Source organism: Lasiodiplodia theobromae (genome assembly GCF_012971845.1).
Source record: "Lasiodiplodia theobromae strain AM2As chromosome Unknown scaffold_24, whole genome shotgun sequence".
In the NCBI taxonomy this organism is placed as follows: Eukaryota; Fungi; Ascomycota; class Dothideomycetes; order Botryosphaeriales; family Botryosphaeriaceae; genus Lasiodiplodia; species Lasiodiplodia theobromae.
In genome coordinates, this window is record NW_023336449.1 from 385,571 (window position 1) to 406,106 (window position 20,536).

At 56.9% G+C, this 20,536-nt stretch overlaps 8 protein-coding genes across 8 annotated transcripts; 5 read left to right on the forward strand and 3 right to left on the reverse strand.

Annotated features, from left to right (window-relative positions):
* Positions 1–19: 19 nt before the first annotated feature.
* On the forward strand, positions 20–876 carry LTHEOB_7870 (Vacuolar protein sorting-associated protein vps13; the record flags this gene model as incomplete). The annotated part of the gene is made up of 2 exons (XM_035517284.1): positions 20–739; positions 814–876. 2 exons carry the CDS (start codon positions 20–22, stop codon positions 874–876), a joined length of 783 nt encoding a protein of 260 aa, XP_035370889.1.
* A 79-nt stretch (positions 877–955) lies between these two features.
* LTHEOB_7871 (Vacuolar protein sorting-associated protein vps13) lies at positions 956–4,141 on the forward strand (the record flags this gene model as incomplete). Its single annotated transcript, XM_035517285.1, has 3 exons — positions 956–1,624; positions 1,673–3,498; positions 3,547–4,141. 3 exons carry the CDS (start codon positions 956–958, stop codon positions 4,139–4,141), a joined length of 3,090 nt encoding a protein of 1,029 aa, XP_035370890.1.
* Positions 4,142–4,812: 671 nt separating this feature from the next.
* LTHEOB_7872 (Cytochrome P450) lies at positions 4,813–6,547 on the reverse strand (the record flags this gene model as incomplete). Its single annotated transcript, XM_035517286.1, has 3 exons — positions 4,813–6,012; positions 6,134–6,306; positions 6,358–6,547. The coding sequence occupies 3 exons, from the start codon at positions 6,545–6,547 to the stop codon at positions 4,813–4,815; spliced, it is 1,563 nt and encodes a 520-aa protein (XP_035370891.1).
* Positions 6,548–7,754: 1,207 nt separating this feature from the next.
* LTHEOB_7873 (Ubiquitin) lies at positions 7,755–8,789 on the forward strand (the record flags this gene model as incomplete). Its single annotated transcript, XM_035517287.1, has 3 exons — positions 7,755–7,776; positions 7,838–8,065; positions 8,122–8,789. 3 exons carry the CDS (start codon positions 7,755–7,757, stop codon positions 8,787–8,789), a joined length of 918 nt encoding a protein of 305 aa, XP_035370892.1.
* An 840-nt stretch (positions 8,790–9,629) lies between these two features.
* On the forward strand, positions 9,630–11,011 carry LTHEOB_7874 (Aryl-alcohol dehydrogenase; the record flags this gene model as incomplete). The annotated part of the gene is made up of 4 exons (XM_035517288.1): positions 9,630–9,661; positions 9,813–9,963; positions 10,032–10,391; positions 10,511–11,011. The coding sequence occupies 4 exons, from the start codon at positions 9,630–9,632 to the stop codon at positions 11,009–11,011; spliced, it is 1,044 nt and encodes a 347-aa protein (XP_035370893.1).
* Positions 11,012–11,246: 235 nt separating this feature from the next.
* LTHEOB_7875 (Nucleoside) lies at positions 11,247–13,071 on the reverse strand (the record flags this gene model as incomplete). Its single annotated transcript, XM_035517289.1, has 3 exons — positions 11,247–12,590; positions 12,644–12,940; positions 13,027–13,071. The coding sequence occupies 3 exons, from the start codon at positions 13,069–13,071 to the stop codon at positions 11,247–11,249; spliced, it is 1,686 nt and encodes a 561-aa protein (XP_035370894.1).
* Positions 13,072–14,273: 1,202 nt separating this feature from the next.
* Positions 14,274–15,596, forward strand: LTHEOB_7876 (Phytanoyl- dioxygenase; the record flags this gene model as incomplete). The annotated part of the gene is made up of 1 exon (XM_035517290.1): positions 14,274–15,596. The coding sequence occupies one exon, from the start codon at positions 14,274–14,276 to the stop codon at positions 15,594–15,596; it is 1,323 nt and encodes a 440-aa protein (XP_035370895.1).
* A 1,260-nt stretch (positions 15,597–16,856) lies between these two features.
* Positions 16,857–19,634, reverse strand: LTHEOB_7877 (uncharacterized protein; the record flags this gene model as incomplete). Its single annotated transcript, XM_035517291.1, has 4 exons — positions 16,857–17,888; positions 17,941–18,269; positions 18,325–19,512; positions 19,595–19,634. The coding sequence occupies 4 exons, from the start codon at positions 19,632–19,634 to the stop codon at positions 16,857–16,859; spliced, it is 2,589 nt and encodes an 862-aa protein (XP_035370896.1).
* Positions 19,635–20,536: the final 902 nt, after the last annotated feature.

A 20,536-nucleotide genomic window follows, 5' to 3' on the forward strand; every position in this document is an offset into this window, starting at 1 on the left:
TCGTGACTGGTCTGGAGCCATGGTCGCCGACACCAGCATCGATACCTTCTTCAACATCTACAACTTCTCCAAGTCTGCTTGGGAGCCGCTCATTGAGCCCTGGCAGCTCGGCTTCCACATGTCCAAGGAGCAAAACCCCGACAAGCTAGCAGTTGAGCTGTACTCAAGGAAGTCTCTGGACCTAACGGTTACTGCTGCCACGATTGCACTGGCATCGAAGTCGGCGGACTTCCTGTCGAGCGATGAAGACGTGCTCTCAAAACCGCGTGGCACCGACGCCCCGTACCGCATTCGCAACTACACTGGTTTCGATATGAACGTCTGGGCAGTCAGCGAGAACACTGATGGAGGCTCTGCTGCCAAATTAGCCGATGGTCAAGAAGCGCCATGGAGGTTTGAGGACCCGACAACTACCAGAGAAACGCTCGCACCGGAGGGTGCAACTGGTATTGTTGGCATCAAGCTGGAAGGCAGCGGGTTTGACAGCATCAACCGCATTCCGGTCAACCGTGAGGGCGAGTACATCTACAACCTTCAGCCCCGTAAGGACCGTATCCTCCACCGCATCTGCTGCGAAGTCTCGCTTGGCCAGGACAACGTCAAGTATATCACCTTCCGCTCTCCTCTCGTCGTCGAGAACAACACTCAGATCCCTGTCGAGATTGGCGTCTTCAGCCCTGAGGATGGAAACTTGCTCAAGATCGAGAAGGTTGCTCCTGGAGATGCCAGGCCTGCTCCTGTAGGCGCTGCCTTCATGCACTCGTTGATCATTCGTCCGGATCAGGGCTTCGGTTACACATGGTCGAACGAAAGGCTGTTCTGGAAGGATATGCTCAAGCGGCCCACGAGGATTATCACGTGCAAAGGCGAGAGTGACAACGACTCTCCGCCCTTCTATTTCCAGCTGCATGCGGCTTATGACAAGAAGGACCCGCTTACGCAGGTGTACCCATGCATGCGCTACAAGTTGCATGCCCCCGTTGAAGTCGTGAACCTCCTGCCATACGACTTCAAATACAGGATCTACGATGACAACACGAAGAAGGATTGGACGAACTTCTTGCGTAAGGGAGGCGTCAGCCCTGTGCACGTTGTGGAACTTTCCCACTTGCTGCTCATGAGCGTTGATATGCAGGACACGCCGTTCAAGCCCAGCAAGTTCTCCGTCATCAACTCGTCCGACAAGGAGAACTTCCGACGTGAGAAGACTGTGGAAGTCAAGGACAATCAGGACCTGGCATTGCGCCTGAAACTCCACTACTACAACATTCCCGATAGTGGAGGTGCTTTCAAGGTCGCTGTGTACAGCCCTTACGTTATCCTCAACAGGACCGGGCTTGAGCTCGACGTGCGGAGCAAGGCATTCCTGGGTCAAGCGAAGGCCGCCGCGGGTGCCGGCGTGTTTGCAAACACGCAGGGCGATTCGACCAGAGCCCAGCCGTTCATGTTCTCCTTCCCTACCGATGACCACAAGAATCGTGCACTCATCAAGGTCGGTGATTCGAACTGGAGCAAGCCGCAGAGTTTCGACGCGATTGGTAGTACGTACGATGTTGCGCTTCCGAGCGCCCAAGGGAGATCAGATATGCACGTGGGCGTCACTGTTGAAGAGGGAGAGGGCAAGGTAAGCTTCGCATTGTAGTCTTTATTGAATGGCGCTGATACTGTGCAGTACAACTTGAGCAAGGTTGTTACCATTGCTCCACGGTACATCATCAAGAACAAGATGAGCGAGGATATCAACATCCGTGAGCCCGGATCCTCGAACATTCTGACGTTGAAGAACGGCGACCTCCTGCCTCTTCGCTATCTGCGATCGGGCGAGCGTCAGCAACTCTGCTTGTGCTTCCCCGGTGTCAACAATCAGTGGTCAGCACCTTTCGACATTGCAAATGTCGGAAGCGTCCACGTGAAGCTCGCCAAGGCTGGTCAGCGTCAGAAGCTGATTCGTGTCGAGATTCTCATGGAAGGAGCGACCATTTTCTTGCACGTTAGTGTGGAGACCAAGCACTGGCCCTTCTCCATGCGCAATGAGAGCGACACGGAATTCTTGTTCTGGCAGACTAACCCGAACGTTGACGAGGACGAGGAAGATAACGGTTCTGGCTGGCGTCCCATCCGGTACCGTCTTCCGCCAAAGAGCATTATGCCGTACGCCTGGGACTACCCGGCGGCCAAGAACAAGGAGATTGTGCTCAAGGCCAACAATAAAGAGCGGCACGTCAAGCTCGCCGAGATTGGCAATCTGGTTCCGCTCAAACTTCCGCCGGCTCAGAGTTCCAGCCGTGGCAAGATCATCGATCTCAGTGTCGTTGCGGATGGGCCGACGCAGACGCTTGTCATCTCTAACTGGAAGCCTTCGAAGAGTTTGTACAAGCAGAAGTCGGCCTCGGCATCCAGATCTACCACGGACGGCTTTGAAGTCAAGGATGTGGACACGGATGTTACATTCAAGGCCAAGCTGCGTATTGCTGGTATCGGAATCTCACTCGTCAACAGACAGCTCCGTGAACTCGTTTACATCACCCTGCGTGATATCGAGTTCAATTATGGTGACTCGGCGCTGTACCAGCAGTTCTCCAGCACTATCAAGTGGATTCAGATCGACAACCAGCTCTACGGCGGTATCTTCCCTATTCTGTTCTACCCCAGTGTTGTTCCCAAGACGGGCAAGGAAATGGAGGCACACCCAATTCTCCAGGCCTCGATCACGAGGGTCAAGGATGATTCGTACGGTGTGCTGTACATCAAGTACTTCTCCTTCCTGTTGCAGCAGATGACACTCGAAATCGACGAAGACTTCATCTTCGCGCTTCTTGACTTTGCCAAGATTCCTGGAGCGTCTTGGTCTGAGGTCAAGGAAGGAAAGCTTTGCGACGAGGAGCTTGACATCCCAGAGCCGAAGCAGGAACAGGGCGGCCAGGATGTCTACTTCGAGCTTCTGCACCTGCAGCCAATGCAGTTCGATTTGTCCTTCGTCCGTACTGAGCGTATCAACGCCGAAGACACGATGACTTCCTCTAACCCCTTCATGTTCGCCGTCAATGTCCTCACCATGTCCATCGGTAACGTCAATGATGCTCCGCTGCGGTACAACGCCCTCATTCTAGAGAATGCTCGCGTATCGGTCGCGGCTCTTGTCAACAGCATCAAGAACCACTACGTCCAGGAGAGTTTGCGCCAAGTCCATCTCATTCTTGGATCCGCCGACTTCCTTGGCAACCCTGTTGGCTTGTTCCAGAACGTATCGTCTGGTGTCACCGACATCTTCTACGAGCCTTACAAGGGTCTCGTCATGACGGACAGGCCTCAGGACCTTGGTATTGGCATTGCGAAGGGTGCGTCCAGTTTTGTCAAGAAATCAGTCTTCGGTTTCTCGGACAGTATGGCCAAGTTCACCGGCAGTTTGTCTAAGGGTCTTGCCGTTGCCACGATGGACCAGGAGTTCCAGAACTCTCGTCGTATGAAGCGTTCAAGGAACAGACCGAAGCACGCTCTGTACGGTATCACATCTGGTGGTAACGCATTCGCGGAGAGTCTGGCCAGTGGCATCGGCGGCCTCGCCCGCCACCCGCTGCAGGGCGCGGAGAAGGAGGGTACTCTTGGCTTTGTCAAGGGCATTGGTAAGGGCTTGCTGGGTGTTCCCACCAAGGCCGCCATCGGCGCGTTCGATCTTGCGTCCAACATGGCCGAAGGCGTGCGCAACACGACAACCGTCTTCGACCAAGAGGGTCTCGACCGTGTCCGCCTGTCCCGTTTCATCGGCCAGGACGGCATCGTGCGTCCCTACAGCCAGCGCGAGGCGCTCGGCCAGTTCTGGCTCAAGACGCTGGACAACGGTCGCCACTTCAACGAGGACTACATCGCGCACCTGGAGCTCCCCGGCAAGGACCTGCTGGTCATGCTGACGTACAACGGCATCATGCTGGTGAAGACGCGCAAGCTGACGACCGAGTGGGACGTGCCGCTCAAGGACATCCAGACCATCAGCAAGGAGCGGACGGGCATGAGCATCACGCTCAAGGGCGGCACCAACGGGCCGTTCATCCCCGTCGCGGACGAGCAGAGCAGGAACTGGCTGTACAGGCAGATCGCGGTGGCGGTGAACGCGTACAACGATAAGTGGAATGCCAAGGGTTGATTGAGTAGTAGTTTTGGGTGGTGAGCATACACATTCGGGAGGAGTTTCCTAGTTTCTTAGTTCTCCCTTTGCTGTATTTTTATCGGGTTCTCAGCGGGAATCACTAGAGTAGTGGTAGCATGGGACGGAGAAGGCGGCTTAGCAAAAATTGTGTATCTAGCTTTGGGTTTGCTAGGTGGTTATGGGTTAGAATGAAAATTTCCTGTTTTTTTTTTCTTTCTCAGATGTATGAATTCACGATTACTGTTATGATATACATAGTCTTGCTAGTCAAAGAGCGAAAAGACAGCTTCTGATTATCTCAGGGCCTGTTACGTTGTGCTAAACACGATATGCTGATGTGTGAAGATCGCAGTACTTAGGTAGATTGATCCCGGGATTGCTCCTAAATACAATCCACACTTTCAACAGCGTGCCCATCTATTCTGCCTTTCCTTTTCCCACTTGAGGGTGGCAAATGGATATGGCGTTGAATGGTATGATGGAAGAAAAGGTATAAAACGTAACGGTCTCGATATGGACGGCGTGGCTGAGGGTTGAATCTACTTGAATTCTTGCTTTCCACTGTATCATATCGCATTACCATAGTGACACTCATAGCTCATAATGAAATCTTCATAGACGTTCTCGAAATCGTCCCGCTGACAAAATGACACTCGATTGCAGAAGTCTCACACATCCTCCCACTTCGTTTCCAATCCAAAATCTCTCCTCTCAGCTCCCACCTTCTCCCACGCCTCCTCCCCATTGACGTCCCCGCCCCCAACGACCTTTCTCTCGGTAACCCTGAAGAAAAGCTGTTCCTGCAAATGAAATCCCATGCAGAGACTCTTGAGCGGGTCCTTGACGTCTGCGAGCTCCCACTCGAACCGGAGCACGAGCTCGGCGATGGCCTTGTCGAGCTCGAAGCTGGCGACGTGGCGGCCGAGGCAGCCGTACTTGCCGGAGCCGAAGATGATGCTCTGGGCGTCGAGCATGCGGGCCAGCTTGGCGTCGTCGGGCTCGAGCAGCCAGCGCTCCGGGCGGAAGAGGTCTGCGTCGGGGCCGAAGAGCGCCTCGTCGCGCATCAGGCCCTGGATGTTCCAGCCGACGTCCGTTCCGGGCGGCACCCACACGCCGGCGATGGTGTCGCCGGCCGGGCCGGGCACGCGCTTGGGCAGCAGGCCGGCGGCGGGCGGCACGACGCGCAGCGTCTCCTTGATGCAGGCCTGCAGGTAGGGCAGGCGGCGGGCCTCCTGGTCGCGGATGACGGGGCGCGAGGCGGCGCCGGAGCGCACGGCGGCGTCGAGCTCGCGGCGCAGCGAGGCGAGCACGCGCGGGTTGGTGCAGATGTGCAGCAGCGCCATGCGGATCGCCGTCGCGGTGCTGTCGGACCCGGCCGAGATCTGGATCAGCGTCTCGGCCTCGAGCTGGGCTTTGGCCAGCATGCCGTGCGCCATGAACGAGCCCAGCATGTCCTTGCGCACGACGGGGTTGGGCCCGAAGCGCTCGGCCACCAGCTCCTGCGCGAAGTGCATGATGGCGCCCAGGCCTTGGACGTCGTCGGCCGTCGGCCAGAGCTTCCGGATGAAGGGGATGCGGATGATGTTGTGCAGCTCGGGGAAGGTGGCCATGAACTGGAAGAGAGGCCAGAAGATTTTGGTCTGCTCCAGGTATCCGAATGGATCCTCGTCCTTGTCCAGGAAGCCGAAGGAGCGGCCATAGGCGACAGCCGCGAGCGTGTCCAGCGTGAAAAAGGTGGCCATGCGGGCGAGGTCAAATTGGACGTAGTTGGAAGGCGAGGAGAGATATTTCGATTGTATCAAATCGACCATTTTCAGCACCGCTGTGTCGATATCCTGCTCCAAATGGGGGTTGTCTTTTCCAGAGTACTGTTTTCACCTGTTAGAACTGCTGGAATAAGGAACTGGAGAGTATCTCATCTATCTTCTCAGGAGAAGTCAAAGGATAGGAGACATGGTAACCCACGCCTGGTGCCAGCGTTTGGCGAACTTTCGTATGGATCTTGTCGTCCATGTAGCTTGTGATGTTGTCCTGAGTGGGATGCATGCGGGCGGCTACGAACCAGTCGCTCCGACTGTAATCGCCCCGGACAGCATTTATCTGTTTGATGACAGCGAGATCTTTTGTTAGTAAGAAGTTTGGGCCTATGCGACATGTTGGACCTGCAAAGAATCAGAACATGGGCCAAAGCTTGGAAATGGTTTGGTTCTTACCGTATTTGACACTCCAGTCCTTGTAATAGTGTTGAAGACGACCTGAAGTCGCCGATTTGAACATCCAGTATCTGGTGAAGCCACATAGAGGCGGCCCTTGGAATTGGCGTAGGGCCCAGTAGCGCCGGAGGTCGCGGACAGCATAATAGGCGATGACGGCGATAACAACGATCACGATCACGGAAACCATGGTGCTCTGTCGAAGACTGAAGTGCAGCAGAGAGGGAAAATGGATCTCAAGGCCCCAAGCTGGTAAGACGGAGGTCCAATCAAGCTATATCAATTTGCAAGCGGTCGGAGAGTCGAACTCAAAGCAGACTCGCTTGAATAGACCCTGCGAGAAGAGCGGAGACTTGCATATTGGCCCCCGCAGCTTGGTATGGTACATATACGAATAGGAATGAGTGTAGACGAGAAATGCCAATATTCGCAGTCGCACAGCTTACGGCATTCTTTGTTCTCGGGCCATGGTCGCAGCCTCTCAGACGTGTTGCTCGGGCGCAAGTTACTAGGTAAGTCAGCCCTTCCACCGGTGTAGATGGGCTGAAACTAGCGGACACAGAACCGCTTATTCAGCATTCCGCAGTAGCGAAGGCTGAGACAGGAAATTGGTCGTTGGGCTGTTGCAGCGAAAGAGACGTGGAGGGCAGTGGAATGTGGGGGCGGTGGATATCTAACGTAGGATGCATCGAAAGAGTGGGGAAGGCGAGCTCGGATGCCTCAGGCACGCCGAACCAAGGAACCAAGGAACCACGGCTCACCCCGCAAACAAAGAGTGGCGCTACGCTTGGACACATCTTGCCATCCAAGCCTACGGTGAGCAAGCCGGAGAATGCATCAGACGACGGATGAGCTGGTTTGATGAGCGCTGGACAGTTATCATGGCGACATCGGCAGGTCTGCACCGTGATGGCCTGCGCCTGCGGGAGACGCGGGCCGGGGAGCGGCCAGCTCCCCGTCATTGAGTCACTGGGCCGATAAGGGCCTGGCCGTGAACGTCATCGTACGAGCACGCCCCGGGAGCTCTTCAGGAGATGATGCCGGCGGCGACGGGCGAGAGGGACGTGAAGAAATGGAATTCCAGCTGTGCACGCAGATCAGCGTGTTGTTGTAGTACTAGTGGCCACGTGCAGCGTCGCTCGCGCCTTCCAGAAGCTGCTGGCTGCGCCTCTGGCTGCCTGGCGCTGCAATCGGCGGGTGGTAAGGTAAGCAAGCACCGCGCGCCTGTGCCCGCCCGCCCGCCACTCCATCTCCGCCTCCTGCCGCCTACTTAAGACCCAACACCCCCGACTCTGCTTCCTCCTCTTACCAACCCAACACCCGCAACACGCTCACCATCTGCCTTTGCGCTCACCGACCGACAACACATCGCTTAAGACCACTGCTACCTCATCACCATGCAGATCTTCGTCAAGACCCGTACGTCCCCTCACCGCCGTCACCTCTCCGCTCGCCTTCAGCCTGCTAACGCCTCGTGCAGTCACCGGCAAGACCATCACCCTTGAGGTCGAGTCGTCCGACACCATCGACAACGTGAAGAGCAAGATCCAGGATAAGGAAGGCATTCCTCCGGATCAGCAGCGTCTTATCTTCGCTGGCAAGCAGCTCGAGGATGGCCGTACCTTGTCGGATTACAACATCCAGAAGGAGTCGACCCTTCACCTCGTCCTCCGCCTGCGCGGTGGTATGCAGATCTTCGTCAAGACTCGTATGTGTCCCCAAGCCCCCACCCTCGCCCGTCGCAGCCCGCTGACGTCATCACAGTGACCGGCAAGACCATCACCCTGGAGGTCGAGTCCTCTGACACCATCGACAATGTCAAGTCCAAGATCCAAGACAAGGAGGGCATTCCTCCGGATCAGCAGCGCCTGATCTTCGCCGGCAAGCAGCTCGAGGACGGCCGTACCCTGTCCGACTACAACATCCAGAAGGAGAGCACTCTCCACCTCGTCCTCCGCCTTCGTGGTGGTATGCAGATCTTCGTCAAGACGCTCACCGGCAAGACCATCACCTTGGAAGTTGAGTCGTCGGATACCATCGACAACGTCAAGAGCAAGATTCAGGACAAGGAGGGTATCCCCCCGGACCAGCAGCGCCTGATCTTCGCGGGTAAGCAGCTGGAGGACGGTCGCACTCTCTCGGACTACAACATCCAGAAGGAGTCCACTCTCCACCTGGTGCTGCGTCTCCGTGGTGGTATGCAGATTTTCGTCAAGACCCTCACTGGCAAGACCATCACGCTCGAGGTGGAATCTTCCGACACCATCGACAACGTGAAGAGCAAGATCCAGGACAAGGAGGGTATCCCCCCGGACCAGCAGCGTCTCATTTTCGCTGGTAAGCAGCTGGAGGATGGTCGCACTCTCTCGGACTACAACATTCAGAAGGAGTCGACCCTGCACTTGGTGCTTCGTCTGCGTGGTGGCCAGTAAGCGGGTTGAGACGGACTTCGTTATTGGTATGCATGGCGTTTGGGCATAGGCACCGAAAGATAGCCTGGTGCCTCTTTTAGATAATGTTATGAAAGTACGAGCCTACGGGCTTGGCCTGCGGGCCTCTTTTTGCCGTTCAAATCTTGCTCTCTTCCACTGCGTGAATTATGGTGATGACGAGATTACGAGGGGCGAAACCCCGCCTCCGTGTCCGCTGGACGCATGCGGCAAAGCTACGCCACAGTGTTGCGTTGGTACGTACGTACCACAGCAAAATGCATCCAGCGCACTACGACACTTGCAATATCTTTTCCCGCGCGTCGATTCCGGGCGGCATGAACAACCTCGGTGACGAGGGCAGATCACCGTGATTAAGCTCGGGCTCGTGCCGCCCCGCCCTGCTAAGCAACTGTGGAGCCCATGCTGAGTCATCACTATTTTGTCCACAGACCCGCCGACGTAACTGCAAGAATTATTTCCGGAAGCCTACGGAAAACGCGGAGACAACATCAGCTTACCTCCGACTCTGCCACATGATCCTGGTATATCTGTGTTCGATAAGCGGCGGGGGGATAACATGATGGCAGGACATATAGAGACGAACTCAACGACCACCCAATCACCGGCCCCGTCTCGCTCTGGCTTAGACTTGGTGGGGAAGCTTGGATATGCGGGGCCATGATGACACAAGAAAACGGAGTTTAGCGGCGGTGATAGTACGGGGAAAGGAGAGCCTTAGCGACATCTGAAAGTCAAATTGATAGATAAGTCGACGGCGGCATCCTGCTGCCATCCGTCAATACCGAGCTCAATCTCGATCCACAACACGAGAAAAACACAATGGCTGCCGAGTCGAAGATGCAATACGTCAAGTACGTTCCACTGTCGTCTTTGAGAATCGCTGGCTCCTTTGAGTCACAGCTCCTCGCGTGGGAGTTTCGATTGCAAAACATTCGTGGCGCGTGGAAGCAACGAGTGTTTGTGAGAAGATGCAAGAAAATACGCTGGCTAACAACTAAACAGCCTGGGCAAGTCTGGCCTCAAGGTCAGCAAGGTCATTCTTGGAGCCATGTCGTACGGCTCGAGCGAGTGGCAGAAGTGGGTGCTTGACGAAGCCGAAGCGCTGCCCCTCTTGAAGCACGCCTACGATAACGGCATAAACACCTGGGACACTGTGAGTCTCGTCGCCCTCGTTGACTCGATGGTCCATAATTCCGCTGACTGCGGGCGGTAATTCTCAAGGCGGATATCTACTCGCACGGCCGCAGCGAGGAGATCATCGGCAAGGCGCTCAAGCAGTACGCGATCCCGCGCGAGAAGGTCGTCATCCTGTCCAAGTGCTACTTCGGCGTGGCCGAGGACGGGACGCAGCCGCCCATCGCCGTGTCGGGCGTCAACGACGGCGCCGACCTGGTTAACCGCGTGGGCCTGTCGCGCAAGCACATCCTCGACGCCGTCGACAAGAGCGTCGCCCGCCTGGGCACCTACATCGACGTGCTCCAGATCCACCGCCTCGACCGCGGCACGCCCATGGAGGAGATCATGCGCGCCCTCAACGACGTCGTCGAGAGCGGCAAGGTGCGCTATATTGGCGCCAGCTCGGTGAGTACCTAACGTTGGCTTGGACCCTTTTTTCTTTGTTTTTTCTTCCCTCATCATCCTCCATATACCCATTCAACAAGATCCTCCCCCACCAAACTAACCTCTTTTGAAATTAAAAGATGGCGGCCTGGGAGTTCCAAATGCTCCAGAACATCGCCGCCACGCACGGCTGGCACAAGTTCATCAGCATGCAAAACTACCACAACCTGCTGTACCGCGAGGAGGAGCGCGAGATGATCCCCTACTGCCGCGCCACCGGCGTCGGCATCATTCCCTGGTCGCCCATCGCCCGTGGCGTGCTGGCGCGGCCCTTCGACTCGCGCGGCACCACCGTGCGCGACCAGACCGACAACTTCCTCAACGCCCTCATCCGTGCGCAGGAGACCGAGACGGATGCCGCCGTCGTCGGAAGGGTCGAGGAGCTCGCTAAGAAGCGCGGCGTTACCATGGCCGCCGTCGCCACCGCCTGGGTCCTGTCCAAGGGCGAGTGCCCCATCATCGGCCTGTCGACCAAGGACCGCATCGAAGAGGCAGTGCGGAACAGCAATTTCGTGTTGAGCGAGGACGAGATCAAGTACCTCGAGGAGCCTTACAGGCCCAAGACCATTGCTGGCTATTAAGGAGTGGGAAGCCAGGACGCGCATTTTCCCCGCCGTAGATATTAAATAGATAATATAACGCTTTTGGCGGGAGCTTGTTTAGCATAAGGACTCGTGTGCAAACCAAAGCGAGTAGAAGCAAAAGTCTCTTGTCGAACATCATAATATTAAGAGTGGTATCAACAACAACCATCTATGCCAAAATCCCAAAATTATCTTTTCTTCTTTTGTACAAAATCGGAACTCATCACATACGTCACGCCTTCGGCTGCTCCGTTTCAGACACCTTCTCGGTGGGTCCAGCCTCCAGGGAACTCGAGGACCGTTGGGTGCCGTCGACGACGCCTTCGCTCTCGTCCCGGCGCCAAAAGTCCTTCTTGCCCTTGGCGGCGCGGACGAGCCACGGAGGGAAGATGCCACCCTCGATCTTGTAGGTCCAGGGGTCCTTGAGGTTCTTGTCGGCGGGCTGCAGGCGGCCGCCCGAAGCCAATCCGATGAGCCAGACGAGCGTGTTGATGAGGATGTAGGAGCAGATGCCGGCAATCAGACCATCGGCAATCGAGTAGGTGAAAGGCATAATGGCGATGGTCAGGAAGGCGGGGACAGCGTCGCCGAGGTAGCCCCAGTTGATGTCCTTGGCGGCCTTGGCCATGAGCGAACCGACGATGATCAACGTGCACCCAGTCGCCCAGGGAGGGATCGACGCGAAAATCGGGGCGAAGAAGATGGAAATGAAAAAGCAGAGGCCAGTGACCATGGCCGTGAGGCCCGTGGCACCGCCTTCAGAGATACCAGCACCGGATTCGATATAAGCCGTGACGGGCGAAGTGCCGAAAAGGGCACCAATCGATACACCGAAAGCGTCGATCAAATAGGCAATGGCGCTACCCTCGAAGTCCTGAGTCCTCTCGTCGATGGCGCCGCAGAAACGAGCCATCGAGTACATGGTACCGGTGCAGTCGAGGATGTCGACGTACAGGAAAGTAATGAAGGCAAGGCCGAATTGGCCGCCGTACTGAGAGACATCCCACTCCTGCACATCAAGAACGCGCTTGATGGGGTGGAAGGTGACGACCTTCTTGAAGAAATCAAAGGAGCTGTTGCCCGTCGCCGTGTAAGGGAAATAGGTAACCGGAGTCGGCCTGGGCCAGCTGATGATGGAAACGAGCAGGATGCCCATGATGATGGCGCCCTTGACGCGGTACATCATCAGCAGGACGGTCATGAAGCCGCTAAGGAAAATGCCGATCCACATAGCAGGGTTGCGCATCTTTTCCGAACTGGGGCAAAGTCCGGTCGTCGGGTCCTGGAATTCGGAGGCGCAGCCCGCAAGCTCCAGGGGCGTAGAAGTTGCGCCAACAACTGCGCCAATGCCAGCAGAGTACGTCAGACCAATCAAAGTCAAGTATAAACCAATTCCGACACCGGTGGCGAGCTTGATCGAGGCGGGAATGGCACGGGCGAGCCATTGGCGGAGACCGAAGATGGTGAGGGCGACGAAGACGAAACCTTCGACGAAGACGGCAGTGAGAGCAACGCGGTAGGGGACAGGACCGGATCCATGGTAACCGACGACGGTGTAGGCGAAATAGGCATTGAGCTGCGTGAGTCAGCATGCATAACATTTCCTGTGGGGGAAGGAGGAATGCTTACACCCATGCCGGGAGCCAATGCGATTGGCATGTTGGCGAAGAGGCCCATGCAGAAGCTGCACAGGGCCGAGATTGCCGCAGTGGCCGTGACCAAATCGCGCTTGACCTCCTGCACACACAGCAAGTATTCGGTGTTGGTTTCGCACAAATCGGCCATGCTCTCAGCAGGACATTCGCAGGTGCCGCCCGTCTCAGAGATAATGGTCGAGTTGACGGAGATGATGTAGGCCATGGCGAAGAAGGTGGCTAGGCCGGCGCGGATCTCGGTGAAGAAGTACGAGTTCTTGCGCTCCTTGGGCTGGTGGTGGGGTCAGTAGCTGCACGGCATACAAGAAGGTTTGGACTTGCATGGCCGCTGTTGGCAAGGCGGAAGTACCGGCCAACAGGACTCTGCGCAACGCGCAGGTTGAAGTCGTGGACCCAGGTCATGGTGGATATGGCCGCGGGCCTTCAGAGTTTGAGGACTGAATTGGGTGTTGTGAGCATCAGGTGGTGGAGTCGCAAAATTCGAGCATCGGGCGTTATAAAGAGCCGGGTTTTATCGATGGGTACCACAAGCCGCGTGCTTGACAGATAAGGATCCCTCGTCTTTAGACTTAGCGGCTTGGCCTGGCGTGCGGCGAGACTGGCTGTGGCGGCATCCTGCCAATTGAGCGGCATGGAAGAAGCGAGCATCGGTGCGCCAAGCGGGCTCGCGACTGGGCGCCAAGGTTCCGTGGGATGTGCCGGTACCGGCCGGCAGCGTGGTAGCTCTGAGGCTGTGAAACAGCCGTTTAGAAATGAGATGGATAATATGCCGGAGATATCGCCGCCACGCTCACTGGCCGGATTGCTGGACCCTGGGGTCGGCCGGCGGCGATCTCACAATCGCCATCGTGGAGGCCGCCGCGATGCTGGACCTGGCGTATCTCCTGCGGGCGTAAGCATTGGGGGCCCTCGCCGCGCAACACCAATGCGTAAACAGAGCAATCTCCGGGTCGTGGTCGTGATGCAGCTGCGCTACCGTCGAAGGATGAGTGCTGCAGACGTGTCTCACGCCAGAGGCTTGTCAGGCAGGGCGCCCTGGGCCCCTATTTGCGCGTAAATAAAATAGCATTGCGCCTGCTGTTTCGGCGGCGTCGAGGCCCGTGTCTGCAGGATGCCGGGCGAGGCGGCGGCGTTCTGGATGAGGAAGGACGTCGAGTGTAAAGTGAACGTTGGTTCGGCATCTGGCCTGCCCTGTCAGCAGCCGCCGCCTAACCGCTTTGGGAACCGCGGCAGCAGGGCGGGGGGCTGCTACCCCGCGGACGACTCCCGCATTCTCGCTGACTGTTATACAGCATCGCTGGTGTTGCTTCGCCCGTCCGCCGCGACATGGCCCGGCTGGCGAATAAGCGAGACTCATGTGTTTTTGGGGTTCGTTGGATCTGGAAATCTTTACCCGCTGTTCCCGAGCATTTGCGGAAATCTTAACGCGACTACAGCCTCTCCACCTCAACCATCACCATCCATCATGTAATGGTTCCGGGCCTGCCTTTCCCCGTCCAACATCCGTTTAACAGCTTTGCAATGCCTGGAATCAGCTGAGCCAGCACATATAAGCAGCTACAGTCGCTCTCAACAGCTGTCGAGCCTCAGACGCCCAAGACTCAATGACCCGCACAGCCATCGCCTCTTCAATACGCTACAGACCCTCTCTGAAGCCAGCATATCCGTCTCTCTGCTCAAACTTCCGCTTCAAACCCTTCCGCAAGCCCACCATGGCGAGCCTTCACACCAACGGCACCAGCGAGACCAACGGCTCTGGAAAGCGCCCCATTCCGTCCCGCGCCTGGTCCATGGACGAGCCCATCTCCGTGAAGGACTTTGCCGGCCTCTGCGAGCAGACTGCTACTAAAGACGACTACCCGCTCGCCGCCGCCGTCGAGAAGAACATCCCCGTCTACGACCTCTCCTCCTTCTCGCTCGACGATGCCAACGTCATCGAGCAGCTCCAGGACGAGTGGAACCACCTCCTCCTCTCCGGCCCTGGCGTCTTCGCCGTCAAGAACCTGTACACCGACCTCTCCGTCATTGACGCTGCTAACAAGGCCTACGACGACATCATTGCCGCCGAAGCCTCCAGCGCCAAGGGCGATCATTTCGCCGCCTCGTCGGCCAACTCGCGCATCTGGAACTCCTTCAGCAAGCATGGCATGGCCGACCCGCGCTCCTTCGCCGTCTACTACTCGAACCCGTGGCTGTCCCACATCTGCGCCGCCTGGCTGGGCCCCGCCTACCGCATCACCGCCCAAGTCAATATCGTGCGGCCGGGCGGAGCCCCACAGGTCTCGCACCGTGACTACCACCTGGGCTTCCAGACGGCCGATGCCTGCGCGCGTTTCCCCAAGGTCATGCAGGTTGCCAGTCAGCTGCTGACGCTGCAGGGCGCCGTCGCCCACAGCGACATGCCGCTCTCCTCGGGCCCCACGCGCTTCTTGCCCTTCAGCCAGCGCTTCCCCAAGGGATACATGGCCTACCGCCGCCCGGAGTTCAACGAGTACTTCCTCTCGCGCTGGGTCAGCCTGCCTCTGGCCAAAGGCGACGGCGTCTTCTTCAACCCGGCCCTCTTCCACGCCGCCGGCGCCAACGAGAGCTCGGACATCGACCGCAGCGCCAACCTCGTCCAGATCAGCTCCGCCTTTGGCAAGCCCATGGAGACGGTCGACGCGCTGCCTCTGGTCGAACGCTGCTGGGACGAGATCAAGGCAATGAAAAAGCAGGGCGAGAGCAAGGCTCGCGAGGTCCAGGCGCTGATCGCCGCCCTGGCCGAGGGATACCCTTTCCCGACGAACTTGGACAAGAGACCGCCCGCGCCGGGCGGAATGGCGCCGGAGAGCGAGCAAGATCTGCTGCGCAGAGGATTGGAGGAAGGGTGGAGCACAGAACAGGCCGTGGCGAACTTGAAGCAAATGAGGGAGGACTCGAAAGCTTGAACGGTTGCGGTTCAGCTCCGACCATGACTAATAGGCTTATAGCGTCTTCATTTATAGCGCCATTTATGCATTCAAAGATACTCTTATAAATAAGTAAAGAAATCAAAACTGAGATTCTTAGCGGTGAATATGCTTTAACGTGGCTTATATTATGCTCCATCCCCGACGACAAACCTCAGTGCGTTGCTTTATTGACTACTAAGTTTAATACCCGTATTCTTTGCTTTTTATTCAACGCCAAGGCAGATATCTTATTTATATCACCTCTAAAACGGCATCCATTCATTTTACTTTATGACATCACTCCAAGCAGTTGGTGTATATATTCAGATAGTTTCGCTGCTTAACAGTGTTCAATTCAATTCATTTGCACTGTTCAACAAGATCCAAGGCTCATCATGGTAGAAATATCTCAACCATACGGCGTCGGAAGCATTTCCACCACATACTCCCCACCTAACAACACAGTGCCACTACCGTGATATATGGCTATTGGAAGACGGGATGTGGCTCGCTTATGATGCGCAAGGTTGCGTGATCGTGATTGGTGGTAGACTTGGGTGGAAGAAAAAAACCACCCACGCGCGGTTTCCTTTTTGGGAAGTGCTGGCAGAGCAGCAAAACGGGAGGCAAAAACCTGGCAGCCCACCCCGAAATCGAACCTAAGACCTGATGCGGTCGTCGGCAGCGGAGTAGGCCCAACAGGAAACCCTCGCGACATGCTGAGTGTTTTTTGCCTTTACGGTGATTGAAAGGAGCTCGCTGTTTGGTTTATATACCCACGTAAACTCCGTACTGTGTCACCACGTAACCACAGCATTTCCTGCGCCGTTACATCAACTCGCGACCGTCACCGCAAGCTGCCGAGAATTGTCTTCTATCTGGTGCTGGCGACCGACGACCGAACTAGATGGCACTGAGCATCGTCGCGTTCTACCTACACTTGTGCAGTACAGATGCCTCAAAGCTTTACAGGCGGTAGTTCTCTCTGCAATTCTCTCGAAACATATGTAAGAGAATGCCGGATAATGACATGGCGCGACAGTGTAGACAAAGGGCCCTGGACACTGAAGTGGGCATTGGAGTTGACAAACACACAAATGCAGCCACGGCTCATAGAGTTTCCACATAAGAATAGAGAATATTCATACACAGACACTAGCACTATGTACACCTACGCCTTTACCCAACCATATATGCATCCCAAACATAAAAAAAAAAGAACAGAAGAACAAAATAAAGATAAACGAAGCCACCCCCTCAAAGCTCCACCTCCAACTCGCCCCTCTCCTCCTCAACCCGCCTCCACACCGCCCCAACCCTCGTCAACACGCTCCCCCAAACGCTCTCATCCCACTCCCCCGACAACCCCACAAACGCCCACCGCGCGCCATCCCTCGGCGGCTCCTGCTTGACGCACACCATGCCCTCAGGCAACTGCTGCTGCTGGCCGCCCGGCGCTCCGACGACGACATGGCCACCATCTTCGACGGCATCCACCTCCCACTGCTTCCAAGCCAGCCGCTCGACGCGCTTACCCGCAAACTCGTCCCAAAAAGCCAATCCAGCGATGCGGTGGCTGCGCGGCGCGTAGAAGACGTCGACGCGCACGACGTTGACGGCCGGGTGGCCGACGTGCGACGCCAACTCGAGCGCGCGCCACGACGGCGCGCCCGACGACGACAGCGTGTGGAACGAGGGCGAGCCGGCGTGGTGCGTGCAGCCGTCTTCCTTTTCCTCAGCGGCGGCCTTCTTCTTGCTGGACGACGAGGCCGACGAGTACGATGGGCCGCTGCCGCTGTTGTTGTTGTTGAAGCGGAACCCGATGGCGCCGATGGCGTGCGAGGAGCCCTTGGAGAAGGAGGACAGGGAGAGGGCGTGGTGGTGGTACGAGTGCAAGCTGAGGCGCGCGAGCTGCGGCAGCGCGTCGTCGTCGTCGACGGTGGCGTTTTCGGGTGCAGTTGAGGCGACGACGCCGTCGATGGGAGTGGCTCCTGCAGTAGAGCTCGGTGCCATGGCGAGCGAGGTGAATGGCTTGATGGTTCGGTTCGGGTTCGGCTCGTCGCCGACTAGGATGCAGTGCAGTTCGTCGCCGCGAGCGAAGGCCTGCGTCAATCGCGCAGCCGCTGAAGAAGGGAAGGCGGTGGGGAGGGCGTCATTCCGGAGAGGCACAGGCAAGCGTGCGGCTAGGACCTCTGGGTAAGCGTAGTTGGGGCGCTTGAGCTTGGTCCGTTGCGTCTTGATGCTGAAGTCGGCGTAGGCAAGGTCGGGATGCGACACAAGGCGAGCGGCCTGGAAGAAACAGTTCAGTACGAGGTCGTGGCTGTTTTGCTTGAGTACTCACCTCCTCCGTGATCAGTGTCATTGCCTGGCGGCAGAGGAGCCTGGCTTCGTTGAGAGCAACGGGGTCGACGGGAATGGGGTCGCGCGCCATGTTCAACTCCCTTAGGCTGCGACCCTCGAGGATGTGGGGATCATCAATGTCAAAGGTGTGCTTGCGCTCGGGGATGTCTGCCAATGCAATGGTTGCCAGAGTGGCGGGAGAGTCAGGGGCAGAGCCGGAAGCCTTCCGTGCCGTTGTTGGCGATTCGTACAAGATATCGTGGCCATCAGAAAGAGCCTTGACCTTGACCACAGGCTTCCTAGCCTGCCACTTGGAAGGGTCCTTGAGCACTGTTGTGGTATAAGTCAGTAAGGGCTATTGCTACGGCAGGAACAAAATGCTTACTTCCGCCAATCCTCTTCCACAGCTTCTTGTAAGCCATGAGCGCATCGAAAAGTTCCGCCGTGTATAGGGAGCATGGCGTGTAGTTCAGCTGCTGCAGCCTCTCGGCCCACCCCTTCTCCTTCGCCTCCATCTTCCACTTCCACGCCTGAAAGCCCCTCAAGCTCTCATACCGCGTCAGCACCGCCGCCGTCTTCGAACTGCTCCTCGCCACCATCGAAGGGAAGGCGTTGGCGACAGCGACGACCGTGTTAAGCGTCCACGGCACCTCGGGCTTCTTGATGTCGCCGCCACCCGTCCAGTTGACGGAGATGGTGATCTCCGTGTCCTGCAGCACCTCGGAGTGGTCCTTGTCGACGCTCTCCTGGGCCCCGATCGAAACCGGCGATGGCCCGACGGCCAGCGCCAGGTCGACGGCCTGCTTGACCCGGCGTAGACGCGACCGGTCCGCCACCTGGATGGAAATGACGGCCGAGAACTCGCCGCCCTCCAGGAACCCCGAGATGAAAGAGTCTCCGTACACATCGGTGAAGCGCTCCGGCGGCATCTCTTCAACCGGGTTGAAGATCATGTCGCCATTGTGGAGGTGCGTGTGACTGGAGGACAGGCAGTTCTCGTTGTTGACCTTGACGCTGACGATGTAGTTGAGCTGAGAGTCGAGTACCTTGTTCTCGTTCACGAATCCAGCAGATGCATTGCCGTGGATCGTGCCGTACTTGATGGACATGGCTGTCGAGATGTTGAGCGCATCCATGATGTCACTGACATTGTCGATTGCGCGCGTGCTGTACGTCACTGTCTGGTTCGGCGGTGCGCCGTCGATGTCCGGCAACGAGAAGACTGCTGTCTCAACCGAGTCATCTATATCCATAATGGAGGCTGCAGGAGATGGCATGCCACGATCCTGCAATGCTTCCATGGTTGGAAGTTCAGACAATGCTTGAGCATCCGCAGACCGCTTTGGGGCAGACGTCGGCGTAGATGGCTCGCTCTTGCTCTCTGCCTTGTTTGCTGGAGGAGGAGTGACTGGGGGCGTTACGATAGCAGGCGCATCCTTGGGTGGGACTGCAAGGGAGCCATTCTTGATTGGCTTCGGGGCGGCGACCTTGGCGGCAGTGACTGGTGCCTTTGGCCTGATGGTAACAGCGTTCTCTATACGGATCTCCTGAGTGTATGTATTGAAGCCCTGGCCTGCTCTGTAATCAGCGAAGAACAATCCAGGAGGAATTAAGCTAGGCGGAACGCGAAGCTGGTAGATGAGACAAGCACTCACCAAGGCGCATGGCATTATCATAGGGTGCTGTGAGCGACATGACTGACCGCTAACAGAGATCAAAAGGGGCAAGATGGTACTCAATGAAAAAGAAAGACGACGAATAAGGAGAGCGAGTGATGGTGAAGGTGAATCTGTTCAGAAAAAAAAAGCCCCAGAGCCCGCTCAGGCCCTCTTCATATACCATCTCCGCCCCAGGCTCCAGATGTAGCTGACTGTTACACCAGCCGCAGCGAACAATAGTCACCCACCACCATTTTCCCATATACCCTCACCTACCCATGGTACGAGCATGACCTGAAACCTCACTTTGACGCCTTCGGTCCCCTGTGCCTCCCCTAAATTTAGCATGCACAAGGCTGTGTAGTTGGTCACTTACGCCTAGGCAAACATGGTTGCTCCTCACACTCATCCGGCAGGATTTCCTTAAGCAGAGACCAACGAAAGGCCGCCCCTGCACGACATGCAGCAAGCGAGCAGCTACGCCCCGCCTGCACGATCGCCATTTCCCTTCTTCAAGCCCCGGTGGGCGTTTGCCTTACCCGCCCGCAGAATCTTATCTCACGTAGACCCTGCGGGTGCGTCATGTGTGAGAAGTAGCGCTCGCCTAGGTGCTGCGCCGCAGAGCCGAGCTAAATGGTTTCTGCTGAGTGGATGTGGTGGAATTGGCACCCTGTGTAGCCGCTGTGTAAGCGACTAACGCCGCATTCGTGCATATACTTGTGATTGCCTTGTACAGGCGTTGCTGCCTTCTTCTTTAAGTGTGGATCAGTATGAAGTGAGACATCAAGCGGTGGGGGAGAACATCTTCATCATGATGAGTCCCTGGCTCGAGGCCGGCGGAGCCGCATGTGCCTAATGCAGGCAAGCCGCACGCGGACGGATTGGCTGGGAGTGCGTGGCAGGCTTCTCTATGCGGGCACCGGGTAGGCATCATTGGGC